At 36.9% G+C, this 19,566-nt stretch overlaps 5 protein-coding genes across 5 annotated transcripts; 1 reads left to right on the top strand and 4 right to left on the bottom strand.

The window, feature by feature from the left end:
• Positions 1-637: 637 nt before the first annotated feature.
• LOC110859800 (dnaJ protein homolog 1) lies at positions 638-6,451 on the bottom strand. Its single transcript, XM_022108794.2, has 4 exons — positions 5,688-6,451; positions 5,118-5,601; positions 1,479-1,592; positions 638-1,396 (listed from the first exon to the last, which is right to left on the bottom strand). The coding sequence occupies exons 1-4, from the start codon at positions 6,014-6,016 to the stop codon at positions 1,274-1,276; spliced, it is 1,050 nt and encodes a 349-aa protein (XP_021964486.1). The 5' UTR covers positions 6,017-6,451; the 3' UTR covers positions 638-1,273.
• Positions 6,452-7,261: 810 nt separating this feature from the next.
• LOC110859873 lies at positions 7,262-8,304 on the bottom strand. Its single transcript, XM_022108891.2, has 4 exons — positions 8,153-8,304; positions 7,872-8,085; positions 7,513-7,785; positions 7,262-7,436 (listed from the first exon to the last, which is right to left on the bottom strand). Exons 1-4 carry the CDS (start codon positions 8,204-8,206, stop codon positions 7,366-7,368), a joined length of 612 nt encoding a protein of 203 aa, XP_021964583.1. The 5' UTR covers positions 8,207-8,304; the 3' UTR covers positions 7,262-7,365.
• A 1,186-nt stretch (positions 8,305-9,490) lies between these two features.
• LOC110859769 (probable very-long-chain enoyl-CoA reductase art-1) lies at positions 9,491-11,812 on the top strand. Its single transcript, XM_022108755.2, has 9 exons — positions 9,491-9,664; positions 10,032-10,076; positions 10,142-10,221; positions 10,302-10,392; positions 10,478-10,620; positions 10,692-10,911; positions 10,989-11,160; positions 11,238-11,258; positions 11,331-11,812. Exons 1-9 carry the CDS (start codon positions 9,659-9,661, stop codon positions 11,456-11,458), a joined length of 906 nt encoding a protein of 301 aa, XP_021964447.1. The 5' UTR covers positions 9,491-9,658; the 3' UTR covers positions 11,459-11,812.
• Positions 11,813-12,580: 768 nt separating this feature from the next.
• On the bottom strand, positions 12,581-18,238 carry LOC110860000 (cilia- and flagella-associated protein 57). Its single transcript, XM_035859887.1, has 17 exons — positions 17,893-18,238; positions 17,577-17,838; positions 16,526-17,245; positions 16,249-16,453; positions 15,941-16,158; positions 15,626-15,874; positions 15,223-15,365; positions 14,795-15,154; positions 14,624-14,723; positions 14,341-14,556; positions 14,158-14,274; positions 13,936-14,079; positions 13,659-13,874; positions 13,392-13,571; positions 13,197-13,331; positions 12,909-12,971; positions 12,581-12,834 (listed from the first exon to the last, which is right to left on the bottom strand). Exons 1-17 carry the CDS (start codon positions 18,096-18,098, stop codon positions 12,655-12,657), a joined length of 3,714 nt encoding a protein of 1,237 aa, XP_035715780.1. The 5' UTR covers positions 18,099-18,238; the 3' UTR covers positions 12,581-12,654.
• Positions 18,239-18,358: 120 nt separating this feature from the next.
• LOC110859913 lies at positions 18,359-19,435 on the bottom strand. Its single transcript, XM_022108944.2, has 4 exons — positions 19,275-19,435; positions 18,833-19,001; positions 18,648-18,733; positions 18,359-18,573 (listed from the first exon to the last, which is right to left on the bottom strand). Exons 1-4 carry the CDS (start codon positions 19,302-19,304, stop codon positions 18,517-18,519), a joined length of 342 nt encoding a protein of 113 aa, XP_021964636.1. The 5' UTR covers positions 19,305-19,435; the 3' UTR covers positions 18,359-18,516.
• Between the last annotated feature and the right edge of the window lie 131 nt (positions 19,436-19,566).

The raw sequence follows: 19,566 nt of genomic DNA, 5'->3' as shown, positions 1-19,566 counted from the left end.
CTCATGAGATGATGATGATGATGGGTTATCTTCTTGGTGGGGTAAGGAGATGAGGTGTGGTGTGATAAAGTCAATAAAATCAGTCGATCAAAGCGATCATTGAATTTTTTTGTATATTTTTTTAAGTAATAAACTCCGTGAAAATCGTTAGTGGCGTTGTTTGAATTCCTGATGAAGTTTGGTGATTGTTTGCATGCATTTAAAAAGGTTGGTATAAAAATAGTTTTTTTTGGAATGCAACCTTTGATTTACTTGGAATTTGAAATGAATTTTGTAGAATTTTGGTCCAAGTTTAAAGTGTGAAAATTTTATATATGGATGATGATATGGATTGGATCCGACCGGTTACATAAATTTTATTAAATTTTGCTTTTAGTGAGGTGATTGGTTAAACTATAATTTTGAACAGTTTGCATAATTCAATAAAGCTGACTGGCATTTTTTTTAATTCTTGCAACTTATATGCAATTTACTTGTACACGTTTTCTTAACAAAAGTATACCTGGTGTGTTTAAACGAATAGGAGGTCAGTCGAAATTTTCGTAAATATGTATTAAATCATTGTTTAAATTTTGTAATTTCCTGAAATTAGTCGCTTAATAAGGTTTGAATAAAATTCAACACACAGTAGTGACAATTATCCATCACAATTTCTTTATTATACAAGAATTAAAAGTTATTCATGGTGCAGATTTTAGCAACAATAATTAGGTACTTTTGGTAGTAAGTAAGTAATATGTAGTTGAATATAGTAATTTTTTAATTTTATTTATTAATCTGTTGTTATTTAGAAATATTAAGTATTTAATTAATCTTATGATTAAATGCTGATATAATTATGTCCTGTTCATTTCATACACGCACTGTAGCACGATTTACGATCAGTATATAGTGGTACAACAATGTTCAGTTCAGAAATAAAAAATAAATTCTTACTTACATGGAATAATTTGGCCTTAAAGTATAAATATTATAATAGTTAATTAAAATATTTTAGTACCATATCCTAATTAGATAAGTGGTGACAACTACACGTACATCTTCTCTTGTTTATTTTCAAGTATCATAATTCCGACATAACTTCGTATTCGACTCGACTTCACTCACGAGGTTGAAAACTCAAAGAACAGATATTATCATATAAATTAATAATATAATCTTTGATGTTGATTGATTGTGTGGTTGAAATACGAATTTCAGTGTGTTATTAAGTAAAGTTAAAGTACATACTTATTTATTTCTAACTCCTTAAAGAATAATTACGGCATAATTATTACTTGGCAGGTAAAATATCCCGTAAGAGATCCTTCGTTTCGGTGGGGAGTTTCTCGGGGAAGATGATATCGAAGGAGACGAGGAGGTCACCTTTGCGACTAGGTTCCTTGGGATAGGGTAGCTGAAATATAATTATAAACATGATTTTCTTGCATGATTCTTTATTGATAACGTTACTTTTAATATTCATTGATTGAACTTACCCCCTTGCCTGGAATCTTCTCCACGGTCGAGGGCTTGATGACGCGACTTAGCATGTTCAGCTGAAGGGGCTGGCCTCCCAAGGTAGGTACTTCCACGATTGTTCCGCATAAAGCCTGCAAGCGAGAAGGAGCAGAAGGATTGATTACTTTACGTCTTTATAAGGAGATGTGCGATTTGGTGACAATTGACACTGCATCCGTATCATTTATATTACTGGTGACAAAATCAAAGGTCAACTTGATAAAAATTATCAGCTTCCACTAATGTGATGGAAGTCTTATTAGGGTTTGGTTTCCAAAATTTTTATCATGCCTGTGGTGGTGTTGTAGTCACTCAATCGGAAAGTAAGAAGCAAACTCATCAATTTGATATCTTAGTATTTTATCATCATTTTAATTAAATTTTTCTAGTAGTAGGAAGTACAAGTATGGTAATTTTATTGCTATACATGCATGCATGTAGATATGATTTTGTGCATCTTACTTCTATGCACCACTTAGAAATGAAATACGCCCACAACAGATCCAAAAATCTTGAAGCTCTATTTCGGTTTCGAGTTTAATGGGATGATAAATTGTTCAACTTGACAGATTAACGGTCATGAAAATTCATACTGTTCCTTCGCCTGACTGATCTCTCCCTTCTTGGTCGGTCGGTGGGTAGTAAAAAAAATATGGTGCAAAGTGCTCAAGAATAAACACTAAATGACATTCTGGATATAAAATTTTGCAATATCATTGAATTAGACATGTTGGGTTTCATTTATCAGTCCGCCAAACCATGTAACTCGGTCGGGGATGTGGTGCATCTTTCAATATTGTTGTCATCGTATCAATCCTATAATGTGGGTTATGCCGTTTCATGCTATTATGTATGCACGTTGCAGGCATCAAACAAAACAAATAAGACAACATAATAATAATAACAGCAAATAACCAGCCATTCAACCTCAATCTGAATGGATTTGAAACCGAAATCAAAAATCGGTTTTGCTGCAAATTTAACACAGATAACCTCAACCTCATAACAAGTCTACCATCACAGATATCATGCTGCATTTTTTAACCCAACCATTTATCAACGACTTTGAAACCATGTTTGAACTCGATACGCTCTCATCATTTGCGGAAAAAGTTTATAAACTAGAACTACTAATGCAAGATGAATATGCAGCTTGTAGGAAAAATTTTGGCTTGGCTTCCAGTTACGTACATACCTACATACGTCTTCTTATACTGCTCACTTTTACTCGATCCTAGCAGTTTGTGAATGTGTGTCGCATGTTATTTATAATTCCTAAAAAGATCCGTCTACTATTCAAACAAGTATTGGGATCCTCCTCCGCTGACATCATTTTTAAGCTCAAAATATGCACGGCTTAAGCTACATAACTACAAAACTAACCCGATAGAAGAAGAATATATTACGGGGTGTTAAGGAGATCAGGATAACCCAAATGTGTCTCAACATATCAACCATGCAGCCAAATTGACAACACGTTTATGGAGAACAAAAGCAAGCGATTAGCGAAATTGGTAAATGTGTAGAATATATTGTATGAAATATGCTAAAACAATGTCTAATGTACGAATGTATTTAGTCAGCAAGATTGTACTATTCGCAAAATATGAGCTTTTACTCGTATGAATCATGATAATAATTCCTTGACGTCTTGTTTCCCATTGAACGGACTAAATTCCAAATATATGTACGTAGACCATGAGTTAATTTTTAGGCCAATTTTCTTTGTCATCCACAATGCCCGGAAATGAGCATCATCGTCATACTTGCAATAAAACCCAGCACGTCGGTATCGATGATGATAATATTTAGAATGCGAATTATTAATTGATTCATTTGACATCACAATATGTGAATCATGCTATGCTTATGTGTATAACTAACGCGTTTTCTATTTTAATCAGACTCGTCAACAAAATCATCTATCGTCAAGATCTTCTATCGCTGTCAAAGACATCTCAAAATATGACAGGAGGGACGAGATAAGACTAAACGAGCAAATTAGCGAGGTTATTATTATCAAGAAAGTGCATTCAAATCAAAATATTAGAGATGATAGGAGGGCCTCCACCATCAGTTTTTGCTGAATTGTAATAAGAAGACATGTCTGACAACATGAACTTGTAGACTATGAAACCAAATTAGCATGAAATGCAGGGCAGACTCAAAAGACAAACAATGCATAATGCTAAAATATTATTATTATTGCTGGTTGACGTTGATGCGAGAACAATATTCTTTAAAGTTAGCACTTGACCCCTATCATATTCATTTAAGGAAAGGAGACATTGCCATATATTTGCTCATGCACAATTATAGCAAGTGAAGGCCGTATTGGACTCATGTCCATTTCTTGACTTGACACCACGGAAAACATCAATATTCTTCTTCTCTTATGCAAATCATGGATTTCGCTACATGACGTGACATATCGACTACTCGAGGAAAAAGTTTAGTTTCGCAGATACCACTTATTTAACCAAGTTCAATTTCTTCGTTGGCCACGTAATCAAAACAAATGGGAAAACTTTAACACTTTCTTGTGATGATGAGTTGGAACTGGAACTTGTGATCGATTATGTTGATATCGATTGAGCACGCACGCAATTGGTATTATTTTACGAGGACATGGAATATAAAACGGAATCGAAATATGTATGTATAATATAACCTTGAAATACAGATAAATGATACATATGGACAAAATAAAAAAAAGAATAACAAAATACAAAGACCTTGTTTTGACCACTACTCCCTAAATAACAAAGATCTGTTTATGCCATTATATGTAGTACCCGGTTTATGACAATGCATGTGTGCAAGTACGTTAAGAAATCGACGATCCTGATGTTATTTTTTGTGATGAGCAATAAGAATCGTATTTCGCAACATTTTAAGACGCTGAACTACGACGAACGAGGAAAAAGTCAATGTCCCAACAATCAGAATCATGATCACACACCTTTTTCCTCATTACGGTCAGCAAAGGTTCAAAAATCTGATCATGCATTTTCGTGCCATGCTACTACTTAAAATGAATCAGGATCAGGACGTATGTATGCAGGGAATGGAAAATATTTTGCACAATATAAAATACACTGCCATAATTAGTCACTGACAGTTATGCCACCCACACTTAAAACCTACACAACATTTCCATTACTTTGCTTACTGCACTTGGCAAAGTGAATAGTGAACAAGTGAGAAGATGACCAAGAGATTCTTTCTGATTCTGACTCCTCTGCTGTTGATTCAATCTTCTTGGTGAAAATTTCAGACTCTCAGAAAACAAAAGATGCTCGTGATGATGAAGATGAAGACATAAAAAATTGCTTATTCGTCGTAAAAACTATTGTTATCTCGGGACAGATGTCACTAAGAAATGGTGATATGTAATATCGTAATTGGTCGCGTGATTGGACAAACTTCTCGAAAATAATGGAGATCAAATTGATAACCAAGTTTAATCCTAATCTCTGCCTAAATTTAGCGAATTCTAATGAATATGACCACACCACCATCACAAATCTTTAAACTAGATGACCTTCGCTTATGCAACTTGGAAATTTTTGTATGTATGTACATATGAATATAAAAAATGAAGAAATCAAACTTACATCACGCAGCGCAACTTTAGCCGTATATCTAATATCGCAATTCTCCCTCTTGAACGTAGGATGTGGCTTATCTCTGATGATGAAGACGATGTCGGCAGGGATTTTCCCCGTGGTTTGATCCCCCTCGCGTGGAAAGGTAATCTTCGTCCCCGCCTTCCACCCCGCTTTTACAACAATGGTTAACACCTTATCCTCCTTCTTTCTCGTGCCATCAGAGACGATCACATTTCGAGAGATCTTCATCTTTTTTGTACATCCCTTGTCAATGTCTTCAAGAGAGACGTAAAGGTCATGTTCCACGGCGGAGTCTTGCTGCTGAAATTCCCTACTCTTGCTCGGTGTCCCATGAATGTTAAAGCTTTGAGTTCTTCGTCCCCCAGGCATTCCGAAATTGATGAAAGAATTATCTTCGTGACCATCATCGTCGAAAATACCACCACCAAGACCTCCCATTTGGAAAAAGCTGGCGAAAGGGTCCGACGTTCTGGAAGAGGGACAAGAAAAGTCATCAATATTAACTAATTTGTAATTATCATAAATCGTAGAACTGGAAAAATGTCAAATATTTACCCGAAAAATTGAGCAAACGTAGCTCTCGGATCTCCATGATACGAATACGTAAAGTTTTGATGACCACCGTGATTCTGATGGTTGCCCCCACCACCCCCACCCGATGATCCTTTCAACCCCTCTTCGCCATACTGGTCATAAATTTCACGTTTCTTCTTATCACTTAAAACTTCGTATGCCTCTGCAACCAATTTGAACTGTTCTTCAGCCGAGGGAGCCTTGTTCTTATCTGGGTGGTACTTGAGAGCCAATTTTCTATATGCTTTCTTAATCTCATCGTCCGTCGCGGATTTATTAATCCCTAAAATTTTATAATAATCTTTCCCCATTTTCCCAATTTTGAATAATAATTACTCAGCAAAACAGCTGAACGAAGGAAAAATATCTTATTAAATCACAGATATATATCTCTGTCGTTATATAGTCAGTGACACTACGAAAGTGTTTAACTCGTGAACCGTAGTAAATTTTTAAATCCAAAATTTAGTAAACAAACCAAACTAAAATGTTTACTCTTCTTTTGCAAAAAATGAAGAATTTCTAACACTCAAAATTGGATTCTCTGTGTTGTGAACGGCTTAACCACAAATTTGCAACTGGTCAGCTATATCCTCCGTGCGCCCAGTTTTAATAAAATTTTGCTAATCAATCTTTATTATTCTCACCTTCCTGATGTATTATGATTAATGATTATTAACTTTATATGTATTTTGATTATTTCTCAAAACCAGACCATCATGTGTAACGTCAGTTCTATTACTGAACTCGATTCGCTCCTTTCCTCACGTCTCATGTTTCGCTTTGGACATTTTACAAAACTCGATTTTCTGGAAAGTTCATGATTGACGTCAAAGTATGTCTACTTTAATAAATCAAGTCAAACCTTATGTCTTATCATTTTGATAAGTGCTTATCAACCCACAAAGTTGATGAATGTCACCACACCAAAGAAGAGTTTGGTGGCGTAGCTGGGACGTGATTGACGCAATTTGAGGTGGTGGAGAATCTTCTAAAAAAATCGCAATTGTTCTGCCCCTTGTTCTGCCCCTTGTTAGCAAGAGCTCTGAAAACGCATTTCTAGATCTTTCCCGAACTTTGTTTCATTGCATTTGCATTATGTCATTTGGTGTAGTGGTGTATGGAATATTGAGTATCGAGTTCCCAAGAGGGAAGGAATATATCTGGAATGCCCCCTCTAGAACTATTGCGAAAATTAGCTTGGGCAAAATGCATGCAATTCAATCTATTATATTGCGTTGCATGCAAAGTTCATGTTCCATGAATCATGGAAAGAACATGCAATATGAAAAATAGCTGGTAAAATCTGATTTAACTTGCAGCAAAATAAAATTATATTTTTAGTAAAAATATTAGAAACTCAGAAAAAAGCTTCGCTTAATTTGAGAATTTGTTTAAAAAAGGTTACATGATTCGAGATTGTAAACTTGTATGACATATGAAGATAAAAACTTCTATTACGATTCAAGATCTGCTCAAAGCGATATGAAAAATCCATTTTCCAATTGTTTTGTATTCGAAATAGTCTCTGAAATTAATGACTATCCAAGTACCACTAGATTTAGAATTTTGAATTTATTCCTCACTCAAGCCCATAAAAATAATTTAACTCATCATAATAATTTAGCACACAAATTATTCCTCCTCTCAAATTGATTTCTTAAACTGGTGCAAATGTGGTTGGTACGATTCGGACTGCTTGACCTTTGATGGCTTGATCCAGTGAAGCAGCTGAAAATATGAAAAATTAAAAATTAATTTACTACCAAAATCTCAAAAATCTTAGATGACTTAAAATAATCAGCACCTGGGGGGATGGGGGCCAACCAAGAGAAAACGTTGTATAACAAGTCCTGGACGAATTTCTCTACTCCAGTAAATATATTGGGGAAAAATTCCACAACGGGGGAGAAATTTCCAGTAATTCCAGAATCACGGACTGACCCGGTGAAAGTGATCAGGGTGTCAATGGCAGAATCCATGTCGTTTGGAAGACGAAGTTGGTTGGATCGGATGAGACGGAGGGTTTCGATGAACTGGTTGGGTCCGTCCAAGAAGAGGAGACGAGGCAGATAAGTGGCTGCGACAAAGAACAAGAGCAATATTATAAAGAAATTAGTAAATTTTCAGATGAAACTTAGCCGGCAGCAGAGAAAGATAACTCACCGACAGATCCCAGATTGAATCCTTCCCTTACGACGCCACGAACAAGAAGAGCGGCAGCTCGAGAGACGTTGGTCCCCGCAATTTCGGAAGCATTGGCTACCCGGGTAAGAATAGAGATGAAGTTATTACGCACCCCTTCAGTCACTGGGGCTTCCGGGTTTAGTTGTCTAGCGTCGACGGCACGGCCATACGTTTGACGGTAGCCTGCATTGACCTAAACAGGAAAGATAATACTTGGGGGTAATTGTGACCTCGGTTAGTAAATCTAGATATGCACTTACAACGGCGACACAGCCAATGGCCAATGTCAGGATGACAATTTGTTTCGAGTTCATTGTTGTTGGCGATTTTAGATGCTGAAGTCTGGTAGCTCTTTGCGGTGTCAATGGAGGCCGGAGTAGGTGATGAAATCGTTTATATATTGGGAATTTAATTAGCAATCGGCCTGGAACAATGTGTCATCGGGGTCAGAGAACGTATCTCATTACTGGAGATTGTCGATTGTTCCGATCTAAATAAATATGTTATTGCCATTATTATATTATGAATCCGCTTAATAATTCAAGCTGCTGTTGTATAAAACGCGTGACAAATTTGAATAATATTGCAATTAATGAACGTTTTCAATCTATTATCTATCTGCGGTGAGTAGTCATTCAGTTTTTATACAGAATGATGCAGATTCAGGTATTGTTTCTGGGGACGATGCGGAATGGGTCAATAACCTAATTCAAGGGAAATCATTTCATAAGGCGGAGGAATTATTATTCATGGTGTATTTATATTTTGACTTTATAAGTAAATCAAAAGGATTTTTAGTGAACTTTATATAGTGATATGAAAACCAAAATAAAACAAATTATCAAGCCATCTTGATTGAATCGATGAAAAAGAATCTTGATTGAAAAAGAATGATATGTAATTCCTCAATATTACATATTACGTGTCACTGTATACATTAATTTATTTTTTATTCAGATAAAATGCAGGAGGAAATCATTTTGGACGACTTTATTCATTCGCATGCAAAATTGCAGCATATTCGCGTTGAATAAAGTTCTAGTAGATATTTAATTCGTTAAGTCTAAGATCCAAATAGAACTTTATCAACTGTAAAGGAAAGGATAGCCATTTAAAACTCTATGAGGTGCTGAAAAAATTCGACCGAAAATTCGACGAGGGGCGAAGCGGAAGGACCTTCAATCCACAATTAATCATCTTCATTTATATGTATTGCAGTTTCCATAATAAAGTGCGTTCACATGCAATGCATGTACTAAATTGTGTTCCATTTTCAAATGTTTAATGCAAACCAATTATAATTGTGCTATGCAAAACGAAATTTCACTCATTTCAACGAAATTTTACGCTGGATTTGGTTTTGCGTGAGAATTTCTAACTTTGCACGCACAATAATATATATTGCAATATGAATATCATACATCAGCCTTCTCCTGGTATATATGTTCACATATTCAGTAGATGCAAATAAATAGATGTGATGAGAGAAGACATTAAATGCCAAGAAATAAAACAGGTTCTAAAATTATTGTGTTGTGGTGTTCGAGTAATGGTTTTGGTGGAGTGAGGAGACTCTCCTCAGGAGAGTCCGAGAGGGCAAATGCTAAAAAGCCAGCCTACTTTTCATCTGCACTTCACTTGACTCTCATCAGCTGCCGACGTGGTCCGATTTTTGCAAAATTTCCACAAATTAAATAGTAGTGTGGATTTTCCCAAAAAGAGTTAATTGTACTTAATTGAGAAAAATTTTGGAAGAAGGTGGTACGATGGAAGTAAGCAAATTTGGTTCATTTGATTTAAATTTTTCTACATTTTTTGTTAGTTTTCTTTCAAATTTTTGTATAAATGGGGGAAAAGGTTAATTGTTGGTTAAATTGTAATTCCAAATTCTTCGAAAACTTATAAAAATATATACATTCGATATGTTCCCTAGATGTGAGCTGTAAATACCTTGTTCTATGTTTAACTTTTATACCGGCAGTTAGTTAAATAGTTTGCAGGATTTAACCTTGACCTTGTGCCCTAAGTGAGATGGGTAGATTTGGCTGATGTATGCATGTCTGACGATAAATGTTTGGAGTATTCCTGTGTGAAATAATAAAGCATTAAAAATTTATGTAATACTTTCATGCATTGCAGATTGAAATTTGCAGCGCAAGTGGAAGGGTAATAACCAAATTGCCGGTAAGTGAATTTTATTTTATGAGTTCATGACTATTGGATAATTACTTAACTATGAATGTATTCAGGTTTATGCGTCATCTACTGTCGGCGATGTTAAGGGAAAGATTCATCAGGCGAAAAAAGGACCTTATCCTGGTCGACAAATGTAAATTTATATTTTAACAATTTTAAGAACAATAACAATTTTTAAGAAACAATCTAACAAACAAACTTTACTTTTTTTAGGCTTCGACTTGAAGCCAAAGGGAAGGCATTGGACGACAAATCTACCCTGGCCGACCTGGGTATCAAGAGCGGAGGAAAGCTCTTCTTGAAGGTGAATTTTCATTAAACATATTGCAGTTCATGAATAGTTAATTACCTATATGGATTTATATATGATGTGCTTTAATTCAAAATAGGACCTGGGACCTCAAATTGGCTGGATAACCGTTTTTCTGTCAGAATACGCAGGCCCACTTGCAATCTACATGTGGATTTACACCCGACCTTGGATCTTTTATGGCGACAAGGCCGCATCAAAGCCATACGCTCAAGTTGTTCAGTATGTTTTTCTACTTCAAATTGAAATGTTTTAAGTTAACATAGTTAAAAACTATTGTCGTTGTATTTCAGTATTGCTGCTGCATGTTGGGGATTTCATTATGCAAAAAGGCTGTTGGAAACCATTTTTGTGCATCGATTCTCGCACGCAACCATGCCTATCATGAACTTGTTCAAAAATTGTGGATACTACTGGGGATTTGCTGCCTATGTGGCTTATCACGTCAATCACCCCTTGTACACCGCACCCAGCTATGATATTCAAGTCTACGTAGGTGCAGCTTTATTCGTGGTAAGATTTATTCCTGCAAAGTTTACCATTTATTCTCTAAAATTGAATATAGTTGTTAATTAATTTCGTTTAAATAGTTATCGGAACTTGGAAATCTGAGCATTCACGTTGCTCTCCGAAATCTGCGACCTCCTGGAACAACCGAGAGACGGATCCCATATCCGACTTCAAATCCCTTCACGGCTTTGTTCAAATATGTGTCATGTCCCAACTACACGTACGAATTTTATGCTTGGCTCAGTTTCACAGGTTAGTGAATGTTTTTAATATTTGGAAATATATAATAACGAACAAAATGAGTTCATTAACCCATGTTTCTCTTATAGTTATGACGCAATGCCTTCCAGGTAAGAAGATGATTAACATATATACTATTTTTGCCAATTAAGATATGCAAACTAATTGTAATTAAATTACAGCCGGACTCTTCACCATTGCCGGAATGTATCAGATGACTGTATGGGCTCTCGGGAAACATCGCAACTACAAGAAGGAATTTGCAAAGTATCCTCGTGGTCGCAAGTCAATCATTCCATTCGTCATTTAGATTAAACTCTTATTCTATGAAATTTTCCATACCAGTCTACTTAATTACTGCAAATTACAAATTCAGAGACTCAATTATATATTTTATTTGTCTACACACGTAGTTAATACGTTCAAAAAACACCATTTAGTTCACAAACTGTTTCTATTCTTTTACGATATTATATATGTAGGCGAAATATTGATTGCAAAAAATTATCACAAAATTATGTCATCTACTGTTACTTAACATCTACTATTAAAGTTAGATAGTACACATGCCATAGTTTCACATAAATTTGCTCATTAAAAATCCGATGTAAACCCATACAAGGAAGGATTATAAAAAAATATACATGACAAAAGATGGAATTCACTTTATTTTTAGTTCTTAATTCGAATCATTGCGTAATTTACTAACAATGCGATGGTGTGAAGTGTAACCCTCCGATTTGGCTGAAATTTTGAAATTAGGTGGTCCAAGTCAATACAACCAACGTTTCTTCAGCCAGTTTGTGCTATGGTTGGAGTTACTCAAAATATTTGAGGTCAAAGTTGAAAAAACGGCCGACTTTTTTCAGGCGGAGTGAGAAAACTCCACTTCCATTCTCTTCCCCTCGCATTGATTTTATTCAGTTTCTCACACATACGCCTTCATAAACAAGCATAAGCAGTGATGCAAAATAACCAAAATAAAACATTACTTAAATAGGAATTAACACGCCTCATGCTCGCTTAATTTAATTCATAATTGAATAAGTGAGATTTTTACTTCTTTGCATTAAACATTCATACAAACATTAATTTAAATATAAATTCATTAACGGCAAATAAACATGGAAAAACCTAACTTACTTTCCATTTCGAAACCGTTGGTTATTTTGTTTTTCAAATCATTTGAAAACAAAGACCAAGACCCATGTGCAATGAATAATTAATGTTTTTCTATAATAAATTAAATTTAAAATTGATGAAATGAATTATTTTTCGGAGTGAGAATCAATGCGAGGAGGAGAGAATGGAAGTGGAGTTTTCTCACTCCACCTGAAAAAAGTCAGCCGTTTTTTCAACTTTGACCTCAAATATTTTGAGTAACTCCAACCATCGCACAAACTGGCTGAAGAAACGTTAGTTGTACTGACTTAGACCACCTAATTTCAAAATTTCAGCCAAATCGGAGGGTTACACTTCACACCATCGCATTGTAAGATAGCGAGCTCAACTCTGTAAATTGGTGTTGTTGCCAGTGCTCAAAACCGATCGGATGTGCTCTATTGCTGCATTCCCCATGGCCCCCTCGGGTCGAGCTGTGTCGTGGACGAATTCATGAACTTTGAGAATTTTGGTAGACAGTGTGTCTATTTCTTCTTGTTGAGATTCAATCAAAGCGTTTTTAATCTAATTTTTAGCAAATAATTGTTGAGTGATTAGCATCTGGTGACAGATCAATATTTTCTTTGTATTTATCTCACCTCCACAACATTGTCATGTTGAATATCAATCTCGTCTCGATCCTCAATAGCGTGCTGAAGTTTCTGTGGGTTAATAATTATGAGGATGTATATGTACATATATTAGAAGGAGTATCATATTCATTCCAAGGTTTTTAGATTTGGGGGGTTGCTCGGGGATTAATCTTAATACAGATATTATCATCTAATTAATCCCCGCACCCCAAGTACGAAAACCTTGTATTCATTCATATGTGATAAAATTATCAAATTAAACAGTTTTGCTGTCATTAGATTATATCCACTCACAAGGCGCATTTCAGCCGCTTCTGTGGCATGTGAAGCATTAAATCCAAGAGCGGTCTCGTATGACGCCACTTTGTCCCGAGTCCTTTTCAGTTCAGCTCTAAGATTGTTGATTTCGTAGACGAGCATCATATTCTCCTGCAGAACAAAGCTTCGTAACTTTTTAATTTACTTGTATAAAATTTATGAATAACTTGCATGCATAATTTTCAGCTGCTCAGTCCTCGTAAATTGGGCATCCTTCGACAACTTTCGCTTAATAGAAGTCAGTGAGATTTCCAAGTGATGTTTCTGTCGGACTAATTCACAAATTGCTTCCTGTTCTGCCGACGTAGCTTTTCCGGCTTGGATTCCTTCCCCATACTTTTGATACATAGCCTAGGATAATTTATGGGCGCATGTAACTTAATTGTGCAGATAAATTTGGTCATGTTCAGTAAATTGAGTAATTAGTTAGCCACCGACCTTGACCGTATACTTGAGATGTTTGTGATCCTGAAGGACGCTCATGCATCGCGTCATATGACCACGAATCCTTTCGAGCAAAACTTGCAGTCGAACTCGCATCCTTTTCTCCGTATTGTACTCGTGGTCCGTCATTTTGAGCTTGTTTTGCAATTCACTGACTTGAAGTTGAAGTCCGGAGCGGACCGCGATTGTGGCGTCGAGTTCGTTCTCCATCTGAATATAATTACGCAATTATCGTCTCACTCAATATTTCCTAATGTTAAATCGGACTCACATCGGTATTTTGCTGCTTCAAGTACACAATTTCTCTCTCTTTGGGCTCAATATTTTTCTTTAACTCTTTAATCTTGTGTTCCAAAACGAACTTGAATTTGTCAAGGTCACTATTACTCTTTTGCAGTTCGGCGATAGTTTTCTCCTAAATAAATCGAAGCAATAATACATACTTTTTACAAAAATGAGATACCAGATATTTATATTAAATGGATATTCACACCTTTTGAACATTCGACACACCGCTATCCACTAATTGCTTCTGTAACTGGACGACTTCTCGTTCCGTACTCTTGATTGTATTTACCAGTTTGGAGCACTCTGAGTGGAGGCGTTGGACCTGTCAAGTCAAGAAATTTTAATTTTGTTTCAAATTTATAATTACAAAATCTTGTATCCCAATCACCTCATTCATCCTCTCTTCAATCTCCTTCTGCATAGTTTGAAACTTATTTGTCATCATGCCCGCCTTCTCCTTCAGTTTGGCGTTCATTTCTCTCTCATGACCCAGCTTTCTCTCATAGGACGTCGTCATTTCCAAAATCTCTTGATCCGCGTCCTCCTCAATTTGTCGCTTCATTTCTTCACTTTCACTCATTTGGACTCGGGCCTCATTGAATGCCTAATTACAAGATTCGGCGTTTAGATTCATTCATATGGATATCGAATCATATTGTAGTCATTTTTACCTGCTCCAAAGCACCATTCTTATCTTTAATCTTCGAATCAAAATAGTCGACCAGTTCCTCAATCGCTTTTCCTTTGTCTTCCTCCAGTGTAACTAGTCGACTAAACAAGTATAAACGTTGTCATGATTTATGAACCACAAAAAGGCAGCCAACTTTTACAAGTTTGTTTACCCTTCATATTCTTTGATAGTTTCCTCTAGAAGGTTTTGCAACGCATTGTACTTTTCAAACTCCGAGATGAGTTTTGTATTGAAGTGGGCTTCCATATTGCTGAGGGACGACTGATGGTGTTTTTTGACTTCGAGCAAGTATGCGTTGTACTCGTCGGCATTTTTGTCCTTGAGTTTTTCCAATTCTTCAATCCGTGTCTTAAGTTGGTCAATGTCGGCAACAAATTTATTATTCACGTCGCGAATCTCTTCCTGATAAGTGATGTCTTTTCGTTTGAGGGCGTAATCCATTTCAATCTTGAGTTCGGCGTATTTCTGCTTTAATTCGTTGATGGCGACTTGTCGCTCTTCGAGGTCATTTCTAATTAAGATAGATTAACATGACGGACTGCATCAAGAATTATGTAATAGTGTATCGAAAAGTTTTACTTTGTGACCAAAACTTCTGTTGCATAACACAAATCTTTTTCCAATTTGGCAACCCGTCCATCGGCATCGGTCATTTTCCAAAAGATGATTGTATTATCGGAGGAGACGCTGATGCAGTATATTTCGTCATATGTGCACAATAACTGCGATTAAATATGACATTACAATCTATGATAAAAGTTGATTTGAGTAGCAGTATCATTACGCCGTTGACTGAAGCACTGTGTAAATGATAGTCAGTCCACTCATTGGAGTAGGTCAGAGGTTGCTTAAATGCTCGAATTGTTCCATTGTCAAATGCGGCAAGCAAAATTTTTCCAGATCTACTCAACGCCAAACAGGTCGGGGTCAAGCCGAGCTCGATTTCTTGTAAAATCTAGACACAAAATTATGTCAGTCAAACAAACAGCTTTGTATATTGACAGAATGTACATACCGTTCCCTCCTGAATCTGAATCTCTTTAATGTGCGTTGAATTAATTGCAAAATAAATTTTCGCATCTGGCGTCGCCACGACAGACGCCAGCTTTGATTCTCGCTTTACAAGATCTGCCGTTCTCTTTCCCGTCTGCACATCCCACTCGTAAATGGCACCATCACCCCCAGCAGTTATGACTTTATTGTCGTCCAAGGTCCAGTAAATTTTTCGGATCTGAATATTTAGTATAATTAGTATTTTAAATCATCAATAGTTAAACAAAGTCTACAATTTCCCAACCTTGTTACTGTGCCCTTTCATATTTGCGACATTCTCCAGCGTGGTTGTAGAATATAATTGTAAAATGTTGCCATTCGCCGCAGCAAAGTAGTGACCTCCATTACTGAACTTGAGCTCCCGACATGACCTCACCGGCCACTCTCTCAACTCGCGGATATCGTTCATCAAAATTGTGTACATTCGAATCTTGTCCACCATCCCGGCCAGTACGAAAAGGCCTAAATACATATTAATTATACGTAATGCTATAATTAATGAGTGGGCCATTGTTTAAAATTGTCATTAAAAATCGGCCCATGCATTTATACCCATAGGATGGATAGTGACGCAATAAATCTCCTCGGCAAACTCGGCTTGGGCTTCTTGCGTCATGGCAAGAAAATTCCATACACGAATAAACTTATCCGCACCACAAGTCACGAGGAGGGATTTTCTGATGGCGACATCGAGTGAAAGGATGGGACCGAAGTGGTAAGAACAATTTGCAAATTCAAACACCATTTCATCTGGTTCCTGTGTAAAAGTCAATCAGGAAAATACTTATGCATAGTATGAAAGTGCTAACGGCTTTAACCATCTGCCCACCTTAATCTCCACACTGCTTAACTGAAAGCTGTAAATGTTACAATTGTAAGTCGAAGCTAGCAGTAGTTCTTCATTCGGACTTATCGCAAGCGTCTTAATGATGCGATCTTCACTCTCCGAAGTGGAATGTGGAATCCGGATGAGATACATTTGCTTGTAATGATCGTCCGGTCCAGTGTAAACCAATTGCTCCTCGAAAATTACCACATTCCCGACCCCATACGCGGCTGCGAACCCTTTCGAATATGTTGCAATGGAGGTGATCTCATCTCCCATAAATTTTGACGTGGGTCGGTCCACATCCTGATCGACCTGCAATTGCTGAACAGATGAGGCAACATGGATCATTGTGACGTCAGTTTGACTCGCCGGTGGGGGTGGCCCTCCTCCTAACGTTTCAATCGCTGCATTCGACTTTCTCATGGTTTCATCCTTCTGACGGAGTCTCGCCTTCTCCGCCAAAGCTCCGGTGATTTCATTCTTGACATTTTTTATGGCAATGTCATGTCGATACTCGCCCCGTTCAAAGAGCATCAACTTCCCATCGGCTGTCCCGGCAATCATTTTGTCTGACTTGTACCACGCGCAGGAGAGAAAGTGAATCTCGTCGGCCCGTTGGAAACCAAATTGTTTGAGATGGTTTTCATTAAAACGGTAAAATTTAAAGCAGTCCTTCCCAGCGGTACAGATCAGGTTGGAGTCCATTGGAGATGTGGAGACCTGAAAAAGGCAGGGAAAATAAATAAAGAGATTAATTTTGGCTATGATTTCTGCCCCCGTTTATTTATAGGCGACCGACTTTGACAAACATTTGACAACTTTGTGTTTCCAGAAGGAGAATGAATAATACATTTTGCGTCAGAGATGAAAGTGATTAAAATTTAACGAGTCTCAGTCTCATTGAATAATTAAAATTGGGAAAGTGTTCTTCTTCTCTTTCATCTCAACCTCCACTTTCACACGATAGTAGTTCAATGCCACCCTTTATTTGTAAGTCGGACTTCCTCTGATCTCTCTCTCTGACTTTCAGTGAAAGTCTTTCACTACTCACCTCATACACCGGTCCTAGTCCTCCGGTCGCTTTTACCATTGCGACAACCCGGGATCTGTCCCATTTCCATAACACGCATGTAAAGTCGGGCGCCGCGGTGAGGCCGATAACGTGAAGGTTGTCCGCTGTGAAGCAGAGGGACACGTACTCGGTGACTTTGTAGTCGGTCGAGACTAACGTTTTGGCTCGTTTGTTGGACTTTAGGTCGAAAACGGCGATAGATCCTTCGCCATCCCCGGTATGACCAAGTGCAGCGTACATGCTAAAAATGGTAATATAGATTATGGATAAGTTACCAAGAAAGTTGAGATTGTACCGATTGTGCGAGACTGCAAGACATGTTGTGCTCTTTTGTTTCTCTACGCCATGAAGGAAGGTTTGAGACTTCTGGTCCAGGTTGAGCATCACGACAGCGTTTCCAGCAGGGTACATGATTGTATTGTTGTCAGTGAACCAGACATTGTTGGATTTGCACGTGGCAGACAGACCAAAGACATACTTTGGGTGTAGGTGGGCAAACATTTTGCAAAATAGTTGCACAAATATAGGGCCACTTTCTAGTAATGTTACGAGTGACTTTGGTGGGTGGTCAATGCATTCATTTAACTTAGAATTTGCAACGAGAATATGAATAGTTTTGGCATAATTTTGTTGTCAAGCCATTGTGGCGAGCCAATAATTATGAGATGAGCGATGGTACCACAGTTGGGTATGTCATGTGCGTTCCGTTTGTTCGATAATCGATCAAATATGCCAATACATTTTAACATGAAGAATAATAATTTTAGTTGATAGCGATCATGGACGATCGATTCTTTATAGACTAGTTTCTTTCACTATGTACAATCCGTGTAACATTTTCAACTAAAATTTAATTATAATATTGCTTCCATTCTTCGACGTGGATAGCTTAATTTGATTCGTGCAGATACTTTCACTACTACTGCCCAGTTTTCTTTGCAGAAGGTTGAGGAACACGCATTTTCGCCATCACAATCTAAATAGATTTGAAAATTAAGTGATATATTATTTAATTTATTTAAAACCACAACAGAAAAATCTTATTCTCACCTCCATTTCGGCAAACGACATTTTGTGGTATTGAAAATATTCGGGATTTTTATACTGGCCCTCTTTTGATGCACCCGGTCCAAGATCTGCATATGATAATTTAATAAGTATTTTACTTGAGTTAGCTAATCATTTTGTATTCATAAAATTTGATTACAAAATATTACTGTATATTTTGTAATCACCTTTGGCACTGGTTTGCTTGAAGACGTTACTGGGTGGTTCAGGAACACTGGGAACACTGGGAACACTTCCACCACCACTCCCACTTCCCGTTCCCTTTGACTGTGTCACCTTGGACGATGAGGCGTACGACCTACTCCAAGGCACTGATCCACTATTAATGGCCGTTCTCTGTTAACAAAAACAACGCAATTATTCCAAATTAAATTTTGGAAAATTTTGACATTATTTATTAAAAATAATTCCTTTTTATCGATTAAGCAAATTCATAGTATACGATGAACATTAATTGACATATGACAATATTACCCATTTAATTAGATTATAAATGAAAACAGTAAATTACTGAACAATAATTTCAGAATCTGAAATTCAGATTGAAATACTTTTTCTAATTCAACATTGACTTTTATTCTAGAACACAAAAAAATTAGTTATACTCACCAAAGTCCTAACAGCAATAAGCGCGTTCATCCTGATTAATCAGGTGGGAATTAATTAAATTAGTAAAGTAAGATAAGAAGATATCTTTCTAAAATTTGAGCGAGTTGAGCCAAAACAAGAGAATTGTGAAAAGTTGAGCAACTACCACGACCACCGCTCCGTCTCACATTCCCAAAACGCCCCTGCATCGAAATTGGTGAAAGTTAGGACTTTCTCTTTAACAAATAGTGATTTGTTTAAAACCTTATCTTATTGGCCGTGAAGTGTTACGGCCAATAAGGAGGAAAGCTTC

This window comes from Folsomia candida, unplaced genomic scaffold, assembly GCF_002217175.1.
Source record: "Folsomia candida strain VU population unplaced genomic scaffold, ASM221717v1 Fcan01_Sc028, whole genome shotgun sequence".
Lineage (NCBI taxonomy): Eukaryota > Metazoa > Arthropoda > Collembola > Entomobryomorpha > Isotomidae > Folsomia > Folsomia candida.
Note: the sequence above shows the minus strand (reverse complement) of the source record. Positions and strands in the feature narration are given on the sequence as shown.